At 45.0% G+C, this 23,528-nt stretch overlaps 1 protein-coding gene across 1 annotated transcript in view; it reads left to right on the top strand.

Annotated features, from left to right (window-relative positions):
* Positions 1-8,325, top strand: part of LOC116909251 (dedicator of cytokinesis protein 2) — a 148,809-nt gene extending 140,484 nt beyond the window's left edge. The window contains exon 26 of the mRNA XM_032912772.1: positions 6,798-8,325. Within this exon, the coding sequence (XP_032768663.1) occupies positions 6,798-6,823 (26 nt within the window). The 3' untranslated portion in view covers positions 6,824-8,325. The remainder of the gene's footprint in view (positions 1-6,797) is intronic.
* Positions 8,326-23,528: the final 15,203 nt, after the last annotated feature.

The raw sequence follows: 23,528 nt of genomic DNA, 5'->3' as shown, positions 1-23,528 counted from the left end.
ATTTATAACAGCTTTCCCTGAGGATTTTTCCTAAGAAGAGATTTTAGATTCTCATATCTGTGGCTTCAGGTCTTCATACCAGATGAAACAGCAGCTGGCCGGTCCCTCTGTCTCCTCCTCTTCCTTAGCTCTTTTCCTGGGGCTATAAAAGGGGACCAGAATTGAGGGGAGACTTGGCAGTAGAAAGTTTAATACGTTCCGAAGTACATCTTGGAGTCACAAAGAGAGCAAAACAAGGTGTTCTCTGAGAGAGATTCCTTAAAGCTTTGATACAGCTGAGAGCCTCTCTCAATGGTAGCATCCTGGACCCTACACCAAACATGCAGGTCCTAAAAGTCTGGGGAGGGATTTGGGGCATGCATGGTGTCAGTCCTTACACCGATTCTTTGAAGGGGGCTGGGCCTCTATCCAGGGTGAAGCTCAGCTCCAGGAGCCTGAGGTAGGGAAGGCATAGGCAAGGAGAATCAGCTCCCACCAGGAAGAGCTCGCCTCACCCAGCCTTTCCTTTCAGCCTTCTTCACGCAGCTCTCTGCCGATGAAATGAAGTCCCGAAGGAGAAGAATCTGTTTATGACATTTTGTGCACTGTCTGCTTAGGGCCTAAAGACACCAGCTCTTGAACGTTTGCTCGGACCTTGCAGAAAAACATACTGTGGGTCAGTGATGGCTGGTATACCAACAACAAACAAACAAACAAATAAAAACAATAACGACAAGGCAAAAACAAAAAAAAAGAGAATAGAATGAAAAATACAAGGGGAGTAAGCACCTCCCAAGTGGAGTAGTGGTTCCTGACCCCTCCCTGATAGTTCTTATCATTGCATCATTTGTTGCCACGGGTTTGCCTTTATTGATCTACATTGCCGTGACATGCACAGCTTAGAGATGGACCCGAAGGGTGTGATGTGGGGTGAAGAAAGGACAGATACACAAACACGTGTACAGAGAAGCTGGAGTCTATTACTACACTCTCTGATACTCACTAGCAGCCCAGAAACTCATTGAGTATATTATATACATCTGAATCGAGTGGTGGGTTTATCGTATACAGATTTTGGAGAAGGGCAGGTTAGATAATCTGGGTGGGAGGTCTCTGCAGGTGAGTAGCCTCTGGTTGTGAGCCTCGTTGAGTGTCTTCTACACACGTCGTCAAACACCTGCAGACGAATCAAGGCAAGGTTTTTGGCAATTTCTTTGAGCCTGATGCAGAGAAAGCAGCATCATTCCTACGAGTCTGAGGTAGTGGGTCCTAGATGTGGCTGTGTTCATGTCAGTAATACATATTTACAGAGGACTTCACCCATTCTCCACACAACAGACTTAATTTGTTATCACTAGTGACCATTTTGGAATTTTTGGTTTCTTAAAAAAAAAAAAAACAAAAAAAAAACCCACAGAGATATTATAAGAATGTGTTTTCATTTTAATCCCAGGGGTGGCGCTATGGCACCGCTTCAGACTAACTTTAGCAGATGACTGTGATTTGCCTCGTGCTCTAGCTGAGACATGGTTTTGCCAGCTTCAGATAGTTTCTGTGATTGTGCGATGTTTGGAATTCTGGTTTTTTTCTAGGGTATATAAGTGCTAGGGCACCTGAGAGGTAAGGCTGGTGTTCGGGGTTGGGTGGGGGTTGCTGGGGTTCGTTAGTAGTCATGCTCAAAGCAGACACAAAAGGGAAGAAACTAAATTCATCTCTATTTCCCTCTTGTTCTAGGGAATGAAACTGGGCCAGTGGGAGGGGGTAAAGGGTGGGAATAAAGAAGAAGCCACAAAGTAGCCAAGACCAGAAACATCCTACCATTCCCTCTCCCAGCAAGACCTAGAAAGTTAGCAGTTGCTTATCTCTAACCGTGATCGTCCTCTTCCATGAGCTGCAGGGTTCTGCAATCCACCTATCATCCTGTTGCTCCCCTTCTTACGCAATACTAGTGAGCTTGTATCTATTCCCAGTGTTGTAGTTCTATGAACTTTTGAACTATTGGTAATTGGAAAACTTTTCTAAGATCCATACATTTCGTGGGCTGCTAGAGTTCAATGTTTTGGTGACTGGGAAGATCCATGGTGTGAGAAAATCAATTTGTCTATTCCTGCATTCCATTTTAAGCACTGGGTTTTAAAACATCTGTTGCCATTTTTTTTTCTTCTAAGCTTTGTTGATATGGACAGTCTTACTCAAATGTTTTGTAAATACTGAGGAATTTCTGTGAGGGTTATAAGTACTGGAAGTTTTACTTGTCTTAGGGGATCTGAGTATTTCAAGTTAGTAGATAATGCCAAACTATTTGCCAAAGGTGACTGTACCAATATATATTGCCACCAGGCACCCAGGAGACATCCCATAGATCCATATATTCTTCTGCACACAGTATTAGCCCATTTCTTTTTGCCAATAAGCTAGGTCCTCATTCTCTCAGTGTAAGTTCTCCTGATCACCAGTGCTGTAGTCTTTTCCTCAGTATTTCTTTGCTACATGTAATTTGTATCCCTGCTTACAAATTGTATCCATTTCCTTAATGGGTTAATTGTTGCATTGTTAGGTTTGGTTTGTTTGTTTGTTTGTTTGTTTTTTTGGTTTGTTTGTTTGTTTGTTTTTGCTGTGACCAGATACCTAACAAGAAACAACCTAAGTGAGGGAGGGTTTATTTTGGCTTACAGTTTTGGTGGCTACAGTCCTTCTCAGTTGGGGAAAAAGATGGTGGTAGGAGGAGAAGGTGTGGTTCTTCACATTCATCTGCAGTCATGAGGCAGAGAGCAGATTGAAAGTGAGCCCGAATCATAAAAACGCAGTTACCCACATCATCTAGCAAGACCCTACCTCAAAAAGTTTCCGCCATCTTCCAAAATAAGACGCCAACTGGGGATCCAGAGTTCAACTGCATGAACCCATGGGGGAGCGTTTCATATTCGAAGACTTGTATTTTTTTCCTGATCCTTGTATATATTATATATTTGTCACACTCTTTATTTTGCTGACTTATAAATATTCTATTTCTAACTATTCTTTTCATTTTAAGATACGGTTTTGAGAAGAGAAAATATTACTTCATCAATCATTTTAATAGCCAAATCTCTTTATTTCATGCTTCAGAAATCTTTCTCAATTACAAAGTCAAAATATATTTGTATATATTTTATTAAGAGTTTTGTAGTTTTACTTACAATGCATAGATTCTTAACCCATCTACGAGTTTATACCTGGGGTCTGATCTCACACCCAAACCTGAGATTTTTTTGCTCCTCGCTCTTCTATGTTTCCCAGTTTCTTCTTTTTGAAGTAATCTTATGTTTTGGGTCCATTGTTTTACTAGGAGGCTCAGAGCAGGGTTTCCTAAAGCCTGGACTTAATCCCTTGTCTACAGTTTGCTAGCTGCCCAGGACCTCAGCACTGTGATTGGTTGAGCAGCGATGGGTCAGAAAGGTCAGGAAAAAGGGGTAGTCTCTTCCCACCGGGGCATCTCCATATTAGGCTCTTGAGTGATATGAGCACCATGGGAATTATGTAGCAAGACATAACACTTAACCTTCTGCAGGCTTAGTCTTGCTCAGTTATGAGAGAAATAATTTTCCCTATGCCAAAAACTTGCTAGAGCCCATAGAGTCCTAGAGTTTCTCTACACATCTCACAAAACAACATTGAGCTGGGAATAGGGAAACCTCTGTTGTGATAGCAACAATTACATGAGCATCAGCAGCTGGGATATGCTGAGTGCTTACCATGCAGCCGGCGTTCTGTGTCACAGCCATGTGTGTTAGCTCACTCAATAAGCTCCTATGTGAGCTTCAGCAAACCACACGACCCATTAAATAATGGTGAGCTTGGACAAAGTCTTCTAGAACGACCCCGGCAATGAAAATCTATCTAAAATATTAGGGCAAGGAATGGGACCATTTCACAGAAGCTGCTTCCAGTGAAGAGATTATACATCGCCCTTAGTTCCCGCAGCCCATCATCTCAGGACCCTGGAAATGTTCAAAGGATTCAAGCATTAGAGCGAAAATTTGTTTCTTCAAGAAAAGTGTCCTTGAGTTTTGAGGATTTAAGCTTCTCATCAGAACATTTAGAGGCATCAAAGATCTTCAGAGAGGGAGGCCATTTTGCCCATCTGCACTGCTGTGCTACAGAACTACATCCGGCTGCGGGCGCCCGTCCCTCTGCAGATCTGAGGACTCCCCCTCCCGTCTTTTCTTCCCCATTTGTGACTGATTGCAGAGAGTCTCAGAGAGAAGCCTTCAGATCCAGAATCAGAGAGGAGAGTGGTTTAATAAGCCGTAGAACAAATCCAGGAGACATTTATAAAAGCGTCTTTCGGTGGGGAAAGGCGGGCGCTGAAGTTAAAAAAAAATATGCTGGAGTTAAATCAAAGAAAAAAAAGTTCCTCTTGAACTTACAAAAATACTTAAAATGGCACGTTCTAATGACACTGTGAGGCATGACTAACTTAGGGAAGAAAAGACCCTAGGCTGTTTAGTGGCAGTTCCTGCCACCCCTTCACAAGTGTGAGGCGGGTTACGTCTTTCTACCTGCATTACCCACAGTGTTGAAGCGATCCCGTCAGCGGAAGCACACACGAGGCGGGTGTCCACATACACGCTCCTGAGGTGTGACGCTTGCCCCAACATCCTGGTTTCATTGTTCACTGTGAAACCGTAGTCACGACCAGTTCGAGTCAGAGAGAGGCAGGTTTGAGAACATGCTGAGACTTTTCAAGTTGACTGCCAATGTTTGATTTTGCTATTTTTATCCCTGATATTTTCCCAAATAGAAGATTCCTTAAGATTATGGAACGGCTGAATTGAAATCCAGCTACTGATTCGTTTCGGTTAAAGTACTATTTATTTAAAATAGAAAAAGGTTTTATATGGGGGAACATGCAAACGTAATAGGAACGCGGTGGCAGATATTTCCATGGCTACCATTTATTTGACTATTATTTTGTGGCACGCTCTACATAGGACTTTCCACTCATGATCTTCTTTAATGGCCCTCATATCCCCCACAGTGTGGGCCTTATCCGCATCGTACAGGTGCAGAAATGGGAAGTTAGAGACCTTGACAACAGTTCGCATTGGCAAGGCAGGGCTAGCCTTCCTGTTGGAATCTGCCTGGCTTCTGGAACATTTTCTAAAACTCCGTGCTTTATGGCACGTGAGCCAAGAGTTTTAGTCCCAGGAAGCATAAAATGCAGGAGAAAAGATATGCCCCAAAGTCTCTCTAAATGTGTACCTACCTGGCCCAGGCAAGCAAAATGAGGAAGAAGGTGGGGTCCTGTCTAGCTCATCAAATAAATACTTTGAAACTCTCAATGTCTTCATATATTTTTCTACCCACCAACTCAACTGGTAGGAAGTTTTAGCACAGGAAAATATGTTTTGTTGTTGTTGTTGTTGTTGTTTACATTGTCCTTTAAAACATTGTACCATTGGCCTTCGATTGATCCTTCCTTGTGTGTCACAAAGGTCAGTATACACAGGAATATATCACTAAGGGAACAAGGGTGGAAATGCTCAATGATGCTTAGCTAGAGGAGAGCGATAGGGAGAGGGGAGGACTGGGGTGAGGAGGGCAAAGCCAGTTAGTTCCAGCTTCTTGCCTTGTCTGACACATTTTCTAGAGAGTAGTTACATGGGAGTGTTCATTGAAATCTGCTGGTTTACTTTTAAATGCTACAGATTGAGCAAAACCACATGCAGATTCAGGACATCAGCTGCCTCTAAATTCGTAGTTTATAAGGCTTTGATAAATGGGTAGAATTTTTCATAAATGTATTACGCATTCATTTTGAATGTAATTTTATAAATGATGTTTATGCTATGAAAATGGCTATCAGCAGAATTCAGTGAGAACAGGGTTTCCCGATGTTGGGAATAGGTTTACCTAGGAGGCAGGATGTTACCCTGACCTGAGGAGACAGGAGGAGTGTAATGTGGATGTTATCTGGTCAATAGTCTGTGAGGACCCTAAAGTGTCAGAGCTGCAGGCAGCCGCCTCTCAAACCTCAGGAGAATTCAGCGTTCTGTCTTGCTTGGCAAAGGCCCTTAGAGTTAACTAGGCCTCAGACCACAGGCATCTGTGCTGTGAGGTGCATGACGCTCTGTCAGGCACCTCTGCAGATGATCTTCTGAGCTAAGAAAATGACAATTAATAGAAGGTGGGGTTATTAACCGAACACTGTGAGATCAATATAGAGTACTTGGAAATGCATCAATGCATCTATGATGACATTCTTTGTAACTCACCTCTGTTTTACCTACCTTGCACAGTTTAACCAGGTTTATCATCTTCTGGGAGCCGCTGGGAATGTGTTCCCGTTATATTTTCAGGGACTTCATATCAGTGATCCATAACTAATATTATATTTTGTTATTCATAGACATATAAGATTCATTCTCTCATAAGCTAGAAACTTACAGGCATGCCTGCCTTTAATAGACAAATCAGCAGACTCAGAGTTGGTCAGGAACGCCATCCAGATTTCTCAGGGATGTTTACAAGTTCAATTCTTCCTTATTCAACCTCATTAGAAATGCACATGCGCACACACACACATACATCATACACACAACACACACCACACACACATACACTCAGACACTCACACCACACACACACACATACACATACACACTCATATACACATACACACACACACTCACACCACACACACACTCACAAGACACACCTGCAACCCCCTCACACCTGTGCACACACACAGCTGTGTATTTGTGCATGCACGCACAGGTGCACCGCACACTTTCACATAAGCTTTCCTCTTCTCCTTCTTTCTATAACAAACTCAGCACGAAGCAGACTGAGGCTTTCTTGAACTGGAACTGGAGAGATCCAACATGGAAGGAACTGGGCACTGAGAGCCCCCAGTAGTCCCAGGCAGCCAGGTTTGCTGTGCGACACCCGCCAGGCTGGAAAGATTGCTGAGTGGAACCAGACCACGGAGCAAAAAAGAGAAGCCAATTACCTAAAGGCAAATGAGACTCTAATTACAGCTTCAGTTGAAGAGGGGAAATTATTGAAGGAGAGGCTTCCCATTCTCCAGCTACGTACATCCCAGAATGGTTGTTCAGAGCAAAGGCCTTTATCAGGATCTGATGTTGCCACCTCCACCAGGACCCTTTACCTCTCGCAGCATCTGCTGCTCTTCTATCAAAGGCAGACGCAGGGTGGTTTCCTCGGTGCTTTGCTCTGAGTATTAAGCGGGATGTTCACACAGAGAGTCTGGCATTTAGTAAGGAGCTCACAGGCGAAGTGTCACCACCCGTGCTGGCAGTACCGTTTCCAGCCCAGCTATTACCTGTATGGAAGAAGGGCTGTGTGGGGAAAGGTGAGGCCGGGAGTCAGTGGCGCCGTGTTCTGACTTCCTGCACGTGACAATTTAGTGGAGTCATCCCTCAGTCTCAAGTGAGAAACTTGAATTAGGGATGCTTCAGCCTGCTTTTACCTCCAGGTCTGCTGACTGAGCTGGCCACCCAGAGATTCAGCTTTGAGCGGCTGTGCGAGCAGCACACAGCAGGAGCCTCAGACCCAGCCCTCCCTGACGGTGGATATATAGCTTTTTAGTGCCCCTTTAATTCCGTGCTTCCTGACCTGTCAGAGTACACTGTGCTGAGAGCATGTGCTCTCATAGTTGGGTATCCTCACATGATCCCTAGGCACTGAGGGTTGTGCACGCTGCTCAAATTGAAATGTAGGAAGCAGGACAGGCTCCCACTGTCCACACTATACCTAACTGTTCCCGAGTCGCCAGCATTCACTACAGCAACTGGAAATACATTTGGGCTTGTAAAAATTCACAAACTGTATTCATGGCATTTGAAGATCTGGGATGTTGAGGACATTCAGCTACTGACCCTTGTTGTATGCTTCCTATTTCCAGAATGTATTCCGTCCTCCCCCAAATTAAAGGCATGGAGGTTACAGGGAATGACCAACAGACTCTGGGCCAATCTTCTGATACCTAGGCTCTGCCTCACTTTCAGAGTAAAATGAGACCATCAAAGAGGGTCCTACCTGCCTGGCAGAGCAATTTTGTTATGTGGGGAGGTGGGAGGGAAATCAGGAGAAAGAGAAAGAGAGAAGGAAAGGGAGAAAGGCAGGAGATGAGTTAAAAAGGCTCATACACTGGCCGTGTCAGTGTCTGAGGTGGGAAGATTCCACAGCCAGTCGATGAAAGATCTAAATCAGCAGTTCAGAGAAACATTTAAGAGGCTTCGCCCTGATACACACAACAACCTCGTTGCCCCTGGGCATCTGGTTGAACATCTCTCTCCATCCCAAGAAAATCTCAAACAAAATCATGGTCTTCAATCCAAACTAAATGTAGCACGTGTTTGCTGTGCCTGGCTCAGCTGACTTAGCACCGTGTGGGAATGAACTGATTCTGATGGGAACTGCGGGGTTGGGAGGTTCTGAACACGAAAGCAGGGGACATGTCGGGCACTTTGTACGTTCTGCTCAGTTTTACTATGAACCCAAAACTTCCTTTAAAAGCACGTCCATTAGAAATTAAACCTTTAGAGAACCCATAGCCCTATCGGAATCATCAGTCTCCTACTCCTACCATTTTCAAAAGCACTTGGAAGGTTTGGTTCTCCACAGTTATAATAACCTAGGCATAGTTTGGATATCAGCAGATTTGCCCCAAAGTCTGAGAGGTACCCCCTTGTGCCTCCATGCCTTTAGTCCTTAGGACTAGAGGCTCTAGTGTACCACTGTGGGCCAGATCATCCACCCTCCCCACTCCTCCCCATCTCCGATATGCTCATCTTGGCTCTTCGGACATCTTGATGCACCATGGAAGTGCTTGGAGACATCCTTTTCACTACACATCCCAGCCTGTGACTGTTATCGGGTGGTGTCCAGCAAGGTTGGCTTGGGATAGCACGTCCCTGCAGAGCAGTCGCAGTAATGGTCCGGGGTCCCACCGTAGAGCCTACATGAGACAATGTTCAGGCTTCCTGCTGTACTGGCTACCAGCTATGCTTGTCCTTCTCCTGCATGTCTCTCACTTACTCTGTCACTTCCTCCAGCCACACCAATCTGTAAACCTGCTGCCCTCAGTCCCCACCCAAAGTTCTTCTGCAGAAGGACCCCTGCTCTCGTCTTAAATCAGAACCCATTGTACATGCCTCAGCCCTGAGCCGGGTCTCACTCAGCCGGGGTCCCTGGTGCTCTGGATCCCCAGCTTCGTTATGTGCAGGATGTCCATCAGGTGGCCTACTGTAGACCACAGACAGAATGTAGTCTAGGGCAATTCATCTCCTAGGGAGTGGTCCCAGCAGTTTTCTCTCTGGGTCATCTGAGAAGACACACCTACAGCCCTGGCTAATCTCATTTGCATATGAATATTTTCCTTAATTCAGCTTTGGCCTTGATTCTTTTGGATCTAGGTATGAGAATGGGGCTCATTCCCACCAACCTTGGGCCCAGCTTGCCCTGAGGATTGCCTCAACTCTCTAACTGGTGATGGTCCTGTTACCTAGAGGAGATTGTGTTGACTGCAATGAGAGATTTAGTCTTAAGCCTCCAGTAAAACCCTGTGTCTGTGTGTCTGTCTGTGTGTGCATGTTTAATGTGCATGGCTCATGAGGGTGTTGCCCTCCTCTGGTGAGATCTGTGAGGATGCTGTAAATGGATTGGATAACTGGTCAGTTTTCCTCCCTTGTTGAATCAAGAGAATCAGGTGCCCATTACAGTACCTCCAAACCCATACCCTTACCTAGCCAGGAGCTCTTTCTCATTAATGCTTTGTCTACTGCAGGCCAAACAACACAACAAAAACTGGCATATTCTGGAGATGTTCATTATGCTCACCCAACACTGACTTCCTGACTTCCAGTAAGGCACTGTGCTTCCCTATGTGTCTAATAACTGGAACCGAGTTGGCGATGAGGAAAGAGATGGCTGTCTCAATTGAAGGAGAGTTCTCTAGGAGGAAATGCTGCCTTTAAGATTTAAGTAGTACGACCCAGGACAAGCCACTTTTCTGGTCTCTCCTCCACATGTGTATGATTGGCATCGGAGCTCTAAGGTCCTGTCATCAGGTCTGTGTTGCCAGGACAACAAAGAAAGGCAGCAGCTTCCTGTACTATACAAACCCCTTGAAAAGCATTGCCGTCCCAGGGCTTTGAAGGCACTGGTGTCAGTCTGACCTGAGAGATACCAAAAGACTGTGTTTAGATATACTGTATGGCTTCACAGCCATGGTGTGTGGATGTCTGCTGTGCTGGGGACAGAGGTCAAGCAGGCAGTGCTCTGCGTGGGGTCTTGTGTGGGACCTGAGGTCTTCAAGCTGCTAGCCCCAGAAAGGAAGTGTTCATCAGGACAACACTGTCCCTTGCATTGGGATATTCCTTCCATGCAAATGCCTGTGTGGGTCTTGAAAAGGTCCCCTTCCATCAGGTTCATACTGCCGATAGCCCAGATTTACCAGGACCTGTGTGAACTGCAGAATGCTTTGTTGAGCATGCTTGGTTTATGTGGATTCTGGACTCTGTCTCTGGTTGTATTGGCAGGTTTATAATCAATTTCAGTCCAGGTTCCAGGAGGTCTGCCACAGCACATTGCCGTCTGTGAGAGGCCTGTGTAGAGAAATCAAATAGGCCCTAGTTATTGCCCAGGAACATTCATTGTATTTCAGGGGCCCAAAGTGGGCTGCAAATCTTGGTAAGTGCGTGTGCACAACAGAGTAGTTTGTGTCGTGCTTCGGTGGGAAGAGGGAAAAGGAATTCCCTGAACTCAAGATTTGTGTCTCCCTCTTCTTGTTTGCCATGAGATTATAGCATATCCATCAAGAGACACACCCAGGGGTTGGGGATAAGCAGGAGAGATGGCTGTCCTGCTCCTGTTCCTGGAAGGGCAGCACTGGGTACATGGGGGCCTCTTCCTTGTAGCAAAGCTGCTCTTTAGGTCTACACCTGGCTGTCTGGCCCCTTCTGCCTCCTTTGCTATCTGAGAGCTTACTACTGGACGGTCCCCAGTAGGGCCCTTGTATTTGATCTTGGTTGGTGGGATGGTTGTGCCCTCAGAATACACTATGGTGTGCCTGCAAATCTCTAGATCCTTGTTTCTATGCCTTGGGGTCCAAAAAAATATGAAACAGTGAGGGAAGAGGGGCAGTTACCATGTAGGAGAAGTCACACAGTCAGCAGTCACGTGCAGCTCTGGCCCTGCTGACCTCAGCTTTGGTCCCTCTGTTCTTGCCCAGTGAAAATGGTTACTCAATGGCTCAGTCCAGTCAGGCTCTTCGGTCTAAATAATGTCTTTACCTTCAAACAGCTGGTGGTCACATCAGATTTCCCACAAGATGGATACTAAAAGGAGAGGTGACTTTTGGAATGGGTCTTCTAACCCCTTCTTTGTTTACTGAACGTGTTATAAAAGCAAAGCATTTGGGTAGCCTCTCAGAAGACACAAAAATAGTAGCAGTATGGTAATACCACAAGTAGGCTGCCTGTGTCTGCAAAGGGAGTATTCTGGGGTTGGTAGAGGTCTATGCAAAGTGCCTTGGGACTCTAGAAGAGCCAAAGGACTTTGAATCACCTGTTGGTTACAGCACGTTAATAATTATTTAAGGAGCTGGCAAACATGCTAGGTGGATAAGAACACTTACCATCCTTGCTGATGCGTGGGATTCAATTCCTAGCCCTCAAACCTGGTGGCCTATACTTCCAAGCTCCAAGGGATCTGACGCTCTCTCTTGTCCTCTGTTGACATGTGCCTACACATATGTGTACTCACACAGAGACACACAATACACATACATAAAATATAAGTAAAAAAATCATTGAAATTTATTTTAATACCGTACAGGAACATCATAGTATTTTTGAAATCATGACTCAGCCCTTATTCGCTTTTATTTGGGCAACCTCTGATTTTCTTCCTAATGTTGACTTTAACCTCAAATGCATAGAGAGGGCTTTCCCAGTGGTCTTCTTAGATGGTCTCTTGGGAGCCGGAATGCTTTGATGCTGTCTTTCATTTTGTACGGTAATTTCTTGGGCTGTAATCATCAGTGACTTTGGAAGAGCTAGCCACATCACTTACTTGGTTTTCTCTCTTTTTTTAAAAACAAATTAGTTAAAGTAGAAATAGCAGTGGGGTTAATGTGAACATTAAGGGAAATGACAGTACAATGCCCAGAAGGTCATAAGTGTGCAATAAAGAGGGGCGTCAAACAAACATGGTTATTAGTTCCACCTTAATTATGCATTTACCATTGGGTTCATTTTTATCATCCATTCAGAGTTGAAGCCAGTGTAGTGTATTAAAATTAAAATATTGCTTAAAATAACCCTTTTCAAAATATCAAGACAGGAAAGCAAACAAACAAAAAACTTCAAGAGAGAGAAGATGCTCAGGTCTGGCACGGCGATTATGATAAGTTTGTTTATAGAACCTTAGTAAGTAGGTTGTCGACGTCACTGGGCAGGGAATCGTTGTGCCCGATAGTGTAAGCGTGCTTTCCAATCTCTAATTTTAAACCACCGACTTTCGATCTGCTTGTTTGTTTTCCCATTTACCATACATTTTTTGGTCAGAGGACAAGGAAGATAACAATGACCGTTTGAACTCCATGTTCCCTCGTAGACTGCTATTTGAATCTAGCATGGGATAATGGAGTCTTTGTCGTATCTGTTTGAAAGAGCACCCTCAGCCTACGCCCTAGCATGACACCTTCTCCTGTGCGTAGACTGTAATCAATTGCACTGAAGTTTTTCAACACTGAAACTTTTCCTTTTAAAACATTTATTTATTATTTATTTATTTATTTATTTATTTATTTAATGTGTATGAGTACACTGTCACTGTCTTCACATACCCCAGAAGAGGGTATTGGATCCCATTACAGATGGTTGTGAGCCACCATGTGGTTGCTGGGAACTGAACTCAGGACCTCTGGAAGAGCAGTCAGTGCTCTTAACTGCTGAGCCCTCTCTTAAGACCCACACTGAAGCTTTAAGAGCTTTAAAAACTCCGGGTTGGTGATCTTTTTAAAGCTGTACTGTTCCCTCCCAGCCAGTCAGACTGTGAGATGACCGGGTAAATTGCCGTCAACAGTCACACGCTGTGGTGTTGGAAAGGGATGATGGAAGACACGTGGCTATCCACACAACACACCACTGGTATAGTTGACCTCATTGGAGAGGCTAGAATGTCTAGTCACAGGAGCTGCCCAAGGTCACAGTATGAATTAGAGGCAGAGTCGAGACCAGAGGCCAGGAGTGCTGGAAGTACTATCTTTCCTTTCACTCGTGTATTTCCTGAAGATTCTTGAAGACACCTTCCCCATAGCTGCGTGGTTCTCCCGGAGCCCCGGAGAGCCTCAGGTGTGCACACGGGAAGTCCTAGATCTCAGAAGTGGGGCCCACTGTGCTTGCATAACTTCCTTCCCAGCGCTAGCAGGCTCTGAATATTCCATCCACAGCCCTTTCCTACGAATCCGGAAGCATTTCTAGCTCACCCTCTTCCGAGAATCTCATGAAACGATGTCGTCTTCACTGAGGCCGTTGTCCTGTGCCGTTGTAGGATGTGCTGCTCATTCGCTTTCTGAGATAGGAAAAGGCTCTAGAACAAGTAGCAGCAAATTAAAATGAACCAACGCTATAAAAACACCAAGTAAATAATAGTAATAAGTGGTGCGTATAAATCATACTTATAAAAATATAATAGTAAATATAAACTCAAGTAGGCATCCGTCCTATTGGCAACAGCAATGAGCAACTTAAGCTTGGGAAACGCTTTGTATTCAATGCCTTAGGGAGGAATATGTATATGAGTCTCTGCTTTCTTCGTATTCACAGAATAACTAGCCAGAAAAACAATGTGATAACCCTAAAAGGAAGACAAAGACCTAACTGCACACCAAAGATCATTTCAAGAGTATCTACAGTTCATTGTTGACAGCTTATAAACCTGACCAGAGAGGCCAGAGGATTTGATCAGCAACCACTGTTTTTTATATCTATATATCTATATCTATATATGTATATATTTATATATATATGTTTTATATCTATCTATCTATCTATCTATCTATCTATCTATCTATCTATCTATCTATCTATCTATCTATCTATCTATTTGCTTATACCGTGAATCACAAGCCCTGCTTGTGGGTGAGCAAGAGCTAGTTTTATTCTTTTAGGCACTCCTGTTATATTTGAAGATTTTATTTTAGTCCTCACTCTCCTTTCTCTGACCTCCCCCTAAGTTCTCCAAGTGCCTTATTATTTAATTAGAGGAGGTGCATGAAAGGAAAAGATGACAAGATGCCCTTTCTTGAGCATTTCTCGACTGTTGCTACCTTTTAAAGATTAGTGGGTATGGCTAAGTGAAATGAGATATTAAAGCTATTTATCAAAATGGGGTTATATAGAACCTTTACGTTTTCAACCTGTAATTTCCCTGCATCAAGTGAGCACACAGACAGAAAGATGTCACTAGATTAACCGATTTGGGTGATTCCCTTATTATCCTTTACCGTGAATCTCCAAGTATCACGCAATTTGCTTTTCTCCTCCTTGAGACAGACGCTCCACACACAGAGCTGCGCTATCTAGGATCCGGTGCTCTGAAGACCCGGTTCCCGATGGCTGGAGGTGAACTTGCCTCTCCTGAACATCTCCCTGATCTTGTCCCTGTCCCCTCTCTCTGCGGCCCTCCTTGTACTGGTTAATAAGTTTCTCGTGGATGGATCTTTCTGCAAAGAATGTATTTTCATTTAGAGGAAAGTGGGGAGAGGGAGGGGTAGTCAATGTCTTGGTGACTTAAGGGCAGTTAGAGTCAAGTGTTTGAAAAATGAGCCTCTGAATCAGCAGAGGTTTTGCAGAGCGACTGGAAGGACTGCATACTGATAGGTAAAAGGACCGAGAAACCAAGAATTAATGCTGGGGAGATGCCCGCTAATAAAAAGACTGCATTGCTAAATGCAGAGCCAGCAAGGTTAATGATGATACATTCTTTTTAGTACCAAAGATTAACATGATAACTTGCATATTAAAGTTAATTCAGATACACTGCTAATGGAGGAGGCATACAAAATTAATTTCTACAGCACCTCATAAATTATCAGCCCTCCATCTTCGTGGTCTTACGCTTTGTCTATGTAAGCATCACATGCGTGCCTTAAGTGGGCGCATTTCAGCCTCGGGGTACCCTTGGCCTCTGAGCAATGTGGGGAGCTTGAGTGCATTCCCTTCAGTGCTAGCCTTCTGCGGAGTTTCCCTGCTGGGTTGTGTGCACTTCATCACCTTGCAGGCTCCAGTTTGGCAGGAATCTTGGTCTTAATCGAAAGACAGCAAGGCCGAGATGAGATGAGAAGGTAGAAGGTGGGCTGGAGGGGGGAAGAGCCTCTTCCTCTCCCAGTGGCAGAGAACTCTACACATGCAATTTGGGAAAGCAGTTATGTGTAACTGCTTGCTGCCTTTCTCCCTGTGAAGTACCACGGTTCAGGGGAACCCAAATTTTAAGAGCATAGAATCTGAAAGATGAATGCAAATGTGTCAGTTCCAGCGTTATGCCCTGGGTAACTTCCTTGACTTCCTGAATTCTCACTTTGTGCACTTGTTAAACAGGAAGGATAATAATGTGTAATATAAAGTAACAATATACATATATACACATAGGTTACTATGTATGCTACATTTATACATATTCTAGTAATTACCATACAATATAGTCATATGTACACTTTGTTTTATTATATAATTACAGATATTTAATATTAATGTAATTTATGTGCAAGAAAACATGCATCTTAAGTATATAGTCCTATGCTTTTGTGCACATGTATTCATGCGTCTACACACCTCACATAGTGACACTTTCTATTACAGTGAAATACGAGTTTATTAAAAAGTAAGCAAGGGCTGGAGAGATGGCTCAGAGGTTAAGAGCTCTGTCTGCTCTTCCAAAGGTCATGAGTTCAATTCCCAGCAGCCACATGGTGGCTCACAACCATCTGTAATGAGATCTAGTGCCCTCTCCTGGCCTGCAAGTGTACATGCAGGTGGAGTGCTGTATACATAATAAATAAATCTTAAAATAAAAAAGATTTTAAAAAAGTAAGCAATACTAATTCTGATATTTCTAGTGCCTACAGGAGGCCAGGCATGTGGCACTCAGCTCTTGGTGAGTAGACTTAGTGATGGCTAGCCCTGACTATCAACCAGGAAATTTTGGAAGCACAACTCCCCATTGAGGGAGTTTGCAGGTAGAGTGATCACATCAAAATTTAAATAGGTTATTGGGCAGTGGTAGAACTTTGCTGGGTGTGGCCTAGTTGATGGACATGGGTCACTGTGGGTTGAGCCCTAAGGGTTGTACCTGGTTCCTGATCCCTGGTCCCCTTTTGCTATTCTCTGCTTCGTGGCTGACATATCAAAGGTTTCATTGCCATGCCCTTCTGCCATCACGCCCTGTCTTACTGTAGGCCTAAAAGTAATGGCGAAAGCTTGCTATGGCCTATAACCTGAAATGAGACCCTTCTCCATGTTTGTGTCCCCACTTCCGTATTTGTCAACAGCACTGAAAAGCCTGTTTAGTACACCAAAGTTGTTTCGGGAATGCTGATTTTATCTCATGGATGAGAAAACAGACATATGGAGAGCTTGAGACGTTTGCCCAAGATCAGACAGATGTTAACTGAGCCCCTGTGCTCACACTCTTCTTGAGCGGGGATTGTATTGTGTGTGTCACATGGCCTGTTACTGAGAAGTGTAGCAGTGGCCAGGGATGGAGTGTGTTAGGAAACCCTGCCATTCCGTTCCCATCCACCTAGCGTTACTTGGAGACAGGGCAATGCTTAAGACTTAGCCTTCTGCTGGTCTAAGCATCTCAGTGAAATATCTCCCGTATTCCCAATCACCTGTTGCCAAAACACCCTGTATATTCATACATACACGGTGCTGCAAGGACCACTTCCCCTTCTCCCCGCCTCTCTCCCTCCATCTTTCCCTCTGTGTCTTCTTCTACCTCCTCATTTCCTCTCTTCATTTCCCTTCCACTTCATTTCATTTTTTAATCCCTTTCCACCTCCTCCTTCCCTCTCTTTTCTTCTCATTTCATCATGGTCACCACCAAATAAATCCTGGTGGCCAGTCTGCTAACAGTATCACAATTTCCTGCTATGAATTTTAGCCACAGTCACAGCGTCTTTCGTGTAATTAGACATAATTAACGGGTGTCTACCCATTACTCTCAGATGTATTTAGCTACTGGGGCCTTTGGCATGCCCATCAGGGTATTTTATAGTCTCAAGCTATTCCCAGAGTAGTGTCCATTCTATTCTCTCTGATGCTATTTCTGATAGCCCTCTCTCCAGTGTCCTTGCTCACTTCCCTTTCCTCTTTCTGCCCATCACCCAAGCTTTGGTAGCACATTTGTTTTGACTCTGGTCAGATCTGTCCTTATCACCTGTGTCCTGGTCCTGTACTTCCCGGTAACCCTGACATTTATAGATGTTTAGAGCATAATGGCTCACTGCAGTCGATGAGGCGCCAAGGACTAGCACTCAGTCATGAAACCTTTCTGTTTGTTTTTCATATTTCATTTAATTTTATACATCTGTCACAGGAGCTGATGACACAATTGCGTGAGCTGCCAGCACTCCCTTTTCTTTGGTTCTTTTCAGAACCAACATTGCACTGTCTGATGTCACAGGAAGCTGATCACATCACTAACTCATGTAGGACTTTTTCTTTTTTCAAAACCTACTTTTAATAAGGGTTCCTAAATGCTTTAACCTCCCTCTTAGCCCAACACCCGCCAAAGGTAGTGGAAAAAAATGTATTAGGATACAGGGGGGTTGTGGCCCTGTTTAGAAATAGTTCTTTGGAGCAAATCCAGTCTGCAGTGTCAGGAAATCAACAGTTAAGTTTACAGGACTTAGCAGTGGCAGCTCGATCCACTCGCAAACACTTGAATATGCCTGCACTTCTGTTCAATAGTGTCAGGATAGCACTGACACAAATCAACAGCAGGGGCACCACCCAGCAGAAACAACCAGGCCTCTGCCAAGCCAGCAGGAGCGACCAGGACCAGTGGGATGTCAGAAGAAGTTCTCTCTCTTACCTCTCTCAACGAAGAGAAGATCAGAGAAGACAGGAGACCAACAAAGCATTACAAAGCTAGCTATGCAAAGCCCCATCACAGTCAGTTGAGTTGAGTCCTATTTATACTCTCTCCAAACATCATGTGTCCTTGCACAGGTCTTGCCTCAGCAAAACGAGTCTGTCTTATCAAAGAGTCTGTCTTCTTAAAACTTCATGTGAGTTCGTATCAGTTGATATCACTCTGCCAATCAGCCCGAGTCCTGGGAGGCGGCAAGAAGCCACCAGAACATCACCAGAAATTTTTTGGTGCTTTTTCTTTCTATGAAGTCAGGACGAACAATGACCATTAAAGAATGGCAAGGCGTACCAATACCATCCAGCATCGTCCACTGCCTGTTGGGTCCTTCTTAACATCATGAGTCCTTTCTTGTGCTTGCTTTAGCAAAACATCCCTTCACCTGTGTCTGCCTCAGCAAAACACCATCTGACACAACTGACTTTCTAAAGGAACCAGAAGTTCCCATGTCAAACAGACTTATGTAGAACAGTGACTTTGAGTGTTGCCATTCGAATTCTGTATGAAAAGTTTTCTTTTAGAACCTGAATGTCAGAAAAGCCTGTGTTTCCCAGAGGGGATGGGAGTCCTCTCTTGCTTTAATGTTCAAAGACCTCAGAAATTTGGCTGATTTTCTTCACTGCCCCTCGAGGGCAGCCAGGGCTTGTGTCCTGACCTTCACTTTCCTCTCACGTTCTCTCTCTCCTTTTTATTCTTCTTGGACTGAGGTAGCATAGGAAGAAATACACATAGCTAATAATGAGTCTATGAACAAGTAATGCCCCCCCAATAAAATATTAATATCAATTTCATAGGAGTTCAATTTGAGATTCATCCGCAGGGACCGAACATAATTGGAAATGCACTGTGTTTCATTGTGTGTGGGTTTTACACTGTTCCTGTCGATTGACTGCCTCTTTCTTTATTACACTTGGACCGCCCTGAGGGTGAGGACTGTATATCCTTGTTGCTTTTGTGCGGAGAGCTCATTGTGTGTCGTTGAAGGATATTTATTCTCCCACCTCCTTTCATCTCACACCTTCCCTAGATCCTCTTCTGTTGCTTTACAGTCCAAACCGTGTCTCTTTGATTCTCTTACTTACATATTGGGCCCAAGTGTGAGTTCATTAACTCACCCTTTGCTTTGGGTTATGGGAGCAGGATGCAGAGAGGCTGGTGGCTCTGTTGCTCCAACACAGACAATAAGGGACAATAAGAGGTCCTGCCCTGCAGGGGGAGCTCTAATCTCCACCTTCTTAGTCCACACTTGGAAAAGAAAGGCTGGAGGGTGAGCCCACCCGTTTCCATTTTTATTTCTAGGGAGGAGAATGATGCAGCTTTGAGACCTTCCCTTTCGAAGTTCTAGCTCGTTTGTAGCATGTGACACTACTCAGATTGCTCTCCATAATAAACAGTGGCGGGATTAAAAGTATGGAGCTGGAAGTGCAGGCATTCCAGCTCCGCCCACCTCCTTTGCAGCTGAGGTGGGGAAGAGGAGAGTGAGGGAGAAGGAGCCAGAGGACGATTGAAAACAATTACCATTCCATTTCGCCAGTGCTTAAATCCAGGCGCATTTCCTCATTTAATTCTCTGAAACGAAGAGCCCCTCTGTTAGCCTTAAAATGCAAGCAAGAGGCTTTTTTTAATGTGTGATTTTTCCCAGAAATGGAACACTGGTGCTCCTATTGATCCAAAACATCGCTGTTGGGTTTTGTTCTTCTGGATATTTGCGAGTTTGTGGTGGCGGAAGGAGAGGGCTCCTGTGCGGCTCGAGGATTGCCCGTAAGTGGCATTATTACTCTTAAGTTGCAAAGAGCAATGTAAGAGGCACTCAGAGAGAGCATGCCTGGGCCCTCTGCAGTCTGTCTGCATACGAGAAAGGAGAATGAAATTGCAAAGTACATACTGCACTCATTTCCACTTCTACCCATCTTTCAGAATCCAGTTCTCTGGGTTTGGGGTTCCCTGAAAAATACACACAGACAGACACACAGACACAGATACACACACACACACACACACACAGAGACACACAGATACACACAGAGAGACACACACAAACACACAGACACAGATACACACACACATACACACCTACAGACACACACCTACAGACACACATATACAGACACAACACATACACACACACAGATGCAGATACACACACACACAGACGCAGATACACAAACACAGATACACACACAGACACACACACAGATACACAGACACAGATACACACAAACACAGAGACACACACACACAGACACAGACACACACATACAGACACACACGCACATACAGACACAGACACATAGACACAGACAGACATGTACACAGACACAATACACACACACATGCACACACACACACACACACACACACACACACACACACACACACCTTCGAATAATGCAGAGAGTCATTTCAGTCCACCTTATCCCAATGCGCCAAGACCAGTGTTTAGTGAAGGGCATAACTTAGTTCCAGCTGAAGGCCCAACATGCTTTACTGCGGACCCAAAACGTCTTAGGCTCAGCATCCAATGCAGATGCCTCAGTAACACACAGGGCTGCACCAGACTGTGGATGCTGTTGCGTTTGGGTCATGCCGTGAAAGAGGCATTTGAACCCCGATCTATGGAGGAAATTTGTAGAGGGGTCCTCTCCAGCATTACACAGCGGGGAAATAGTAAGTCTGGCGTTTAAACCTATGTCTTCCTACCTGGACTCCAGAGCTCTACACAAGTCTTCATGCCTCCCTTTGCAACAAGGCAAAGCTTCCAAAGCACTGAGATATTACCAGAAGGGCTGACCACAGGAAACCGTGAAGGTGAGGACAGTGGCATACAATTCTCCCTCACCCAGCAGTCCCCAGAAGTGACTACCTTGCTTCCTTAAGTATTACGGAATAAACCATACCATAATACCCCACATGAAGCAGTGTTTCGGTCCTGAGAGGAACCTTAGATTCAGACTGATAAGGCCCCCTCCGCTACGAACAGACACTCAGACGTTCACCTCACACTTATTAGAATCCCACTGTGTGATCGAGATTGTGCAGCAACTGTGGAAGACGTGGCTCGTTTGAGATTGGATATTTCATCCCAGCTTTTCAAGTCTACTGGGGAAAAGGGCACCAAACTATGCAAAGGTCACGGTTGCTGTTCACTATCGGAGTAGGATGAGATAGGAAGACTGAGTCAACATTTCGTTCTCACGCCTCCTTTCTCCTATTAGCTCTGTTCCTTATGAAGATATGTCTGTCACAGTGCCTCTGCCTGCTGAGGAAGCCCGGTTGGAGTTCATCACTACAGACTAACTTATACAAGGTTGCTGAGTTAGAGTCCCTGGTGAAAGAGAGTTTGGGATTTGTGGATGCATGGGTACAGACTGTGGGGAAGGGAGTTGGGAACCCTGCATAATGAGGGTCAAGAAGATTTAGCTTTTGGGGAATGTGGGGGCTGCGGACTGGCTGTTCCAGTGGTGGAATCAAGGTTACACATGGTGCCGATTTGGAGCAAATGAGGTAGAGGAATGTCTGACCAGCACATGGTACTCTAAGGGCTACTGAGCACAGTTCTATTATGTGTGTTTGAGGGACTGCTCATTGCATCCCTAATAACCAAGATTGCCTAGAACAGAGGCAACTCAGTTTGGCTCCAAGCTCTCCTATTGGCTCCTCCTGGTTTGGAGATGGATGAGACAAGTTCTTATACCAGGTGAGGCTGCTCTTACCCAGGGTAGCATGGCAAAGGTGAACCTTCTGAGCATCAGGAGTGTATCGAGTAGTGGAGCCCACTCAGCTAGCCTGGGTTCCATGTTTATTTTACCAAACCCATTTTCGGCAGAGATGTGTGCTTTAATGAACAAGCTTCGGAGAGGAGGCAGGTCAGCCGTAGCAGTGGGGCGGGTCAAACCGAGAGCACAAGGACCTGTTAGAACATGACTGTCCTGACAGCTTTGGAAGGTGTGATGGGAGGCTGTCTCCGGCAGCAGCCACTTCACGCCTTCTGGGGGGGGGGTGTTCACGGGAGCTTTCCATTACCTGCTAGCAGAAGCAAAAGGCTTCGTGATTAGATCCTAATTTGCTAAGCTCTGTAAGGAATCTGTTGCTTGGTATCAACACTCGAAGATGCCTATGTTTACCACTTACTACCCAGTCCATCTGCAAGTTGGACTGACCCAGCTTCCAAAGCCTAACCTAAGTCTGCCCAGATATTTGGCCCCCGTATCTGTGAAAACAAATAAACAAACAAACAAACAAGATGAAACCAACCAAACAGGCTTTACCTCTTGTCTCATCTCCGGCTGTAGCAAGGAGGTCGGATAGTTCGGGAGCTGTGACCGTGGGCGCTTGAGCCCCACGGCGCTGCCACTGATAGCGATTTAGCTTTCGTGAGATGGCTCAGTGTCTCTGAACTCTTGTCGGTAGAAGAGATCTGAGATTCTGTGCATTAGAAAGAACAGCTGGGGGAGGGTGACGGCTTAATACCCACCCCTTTCCTCTCTACAAAGCCCCTTCTATCTGCTGCGTTTCTTTCTAGGACCAACCCCCCTCCCCCAGCTCCCCAGAAAAACACAGAAATGAAACCTTGCTTACTTCTGTGTACTAATCAAATCCTTACCATAGCCCAGACGAGCCCTGACCTCTTCCCCACCTGTCTAAATTTGCTGTCCCATCTTACGTTCTCCCAGCTACGCTTGTCTCCGGGCAAATTTCCCATATCAAATCTGCATGCAGGGCCATGACCTGTTTCCTCTCATCCAGGATGCTCTGCCCCAAGATCTTGACATGCTCTTCCCATGTAACCCTTTCAGGTCAGCCCCCAGTCTTGGTCTCAGACACATCTCCGTGACTGCATTCAGGAAATGGTCCTTCTACCTTGGGTTCCCTCCGGCTTCTTTTCTAGATCCTGTGCTGTAGCCTCCCCCTGATTCTCTGCCTAGGAACCCAGCCAGAGCCTGTCCCTAGAGCTACCTCCTTGGTGGGAGCCTGCTTTCCCTGTGGACTGGAAATGCAAAAATGACCTTGGGTTGTCTGTCCCCCGGGTTTGGACACCCTAAGATAATGATTCTCAACCTGTGGGATGTGACTCCTTTCGGTGTATATTACGAATCTTTCATAGGGGTTGCCTAAGACTTTCAGAAAAACACAGGTATTTATATTACAATTCACAGCAGTAGCAAGATTACAGTTATGAAGTAGCAACAAAAATAATTTTTTATGGCTTGGGGTCACCACAACATGAGGGACTGTGCTAAAAGGTTGCAGCATCAGGAAGGTTGAGAACTACTGGCCTAGGTCTTCCTTCTTTATGGGATGATGATCCCTGAGAGGTTGCTGGAAGTCTGGAGGATTGTGCCCTGTTTTTCCTATTCACTTCTTGTCCTCACTTTCCAACTCCT

Source organism: Rattus rattus, chromosome 9 (genome assembly GCF_011064425.1).
Source record: "Rattus rattus isolate New Zealand chromosome 9, Rrattus_CSIRO_v1, whole genome shotgun sequence".
Classification (NCBI taxonomy): domain Eukaryota; kingdom Metazoa; phylum Chordata; class Mammalia; order Rodentia; family Muridae; genus Rattus; species Rattus rattus.
Note: the sequence above shows the minus strand (reverse complement) of the source record. Positions and strands in the feature narration are given on the sequence as shown.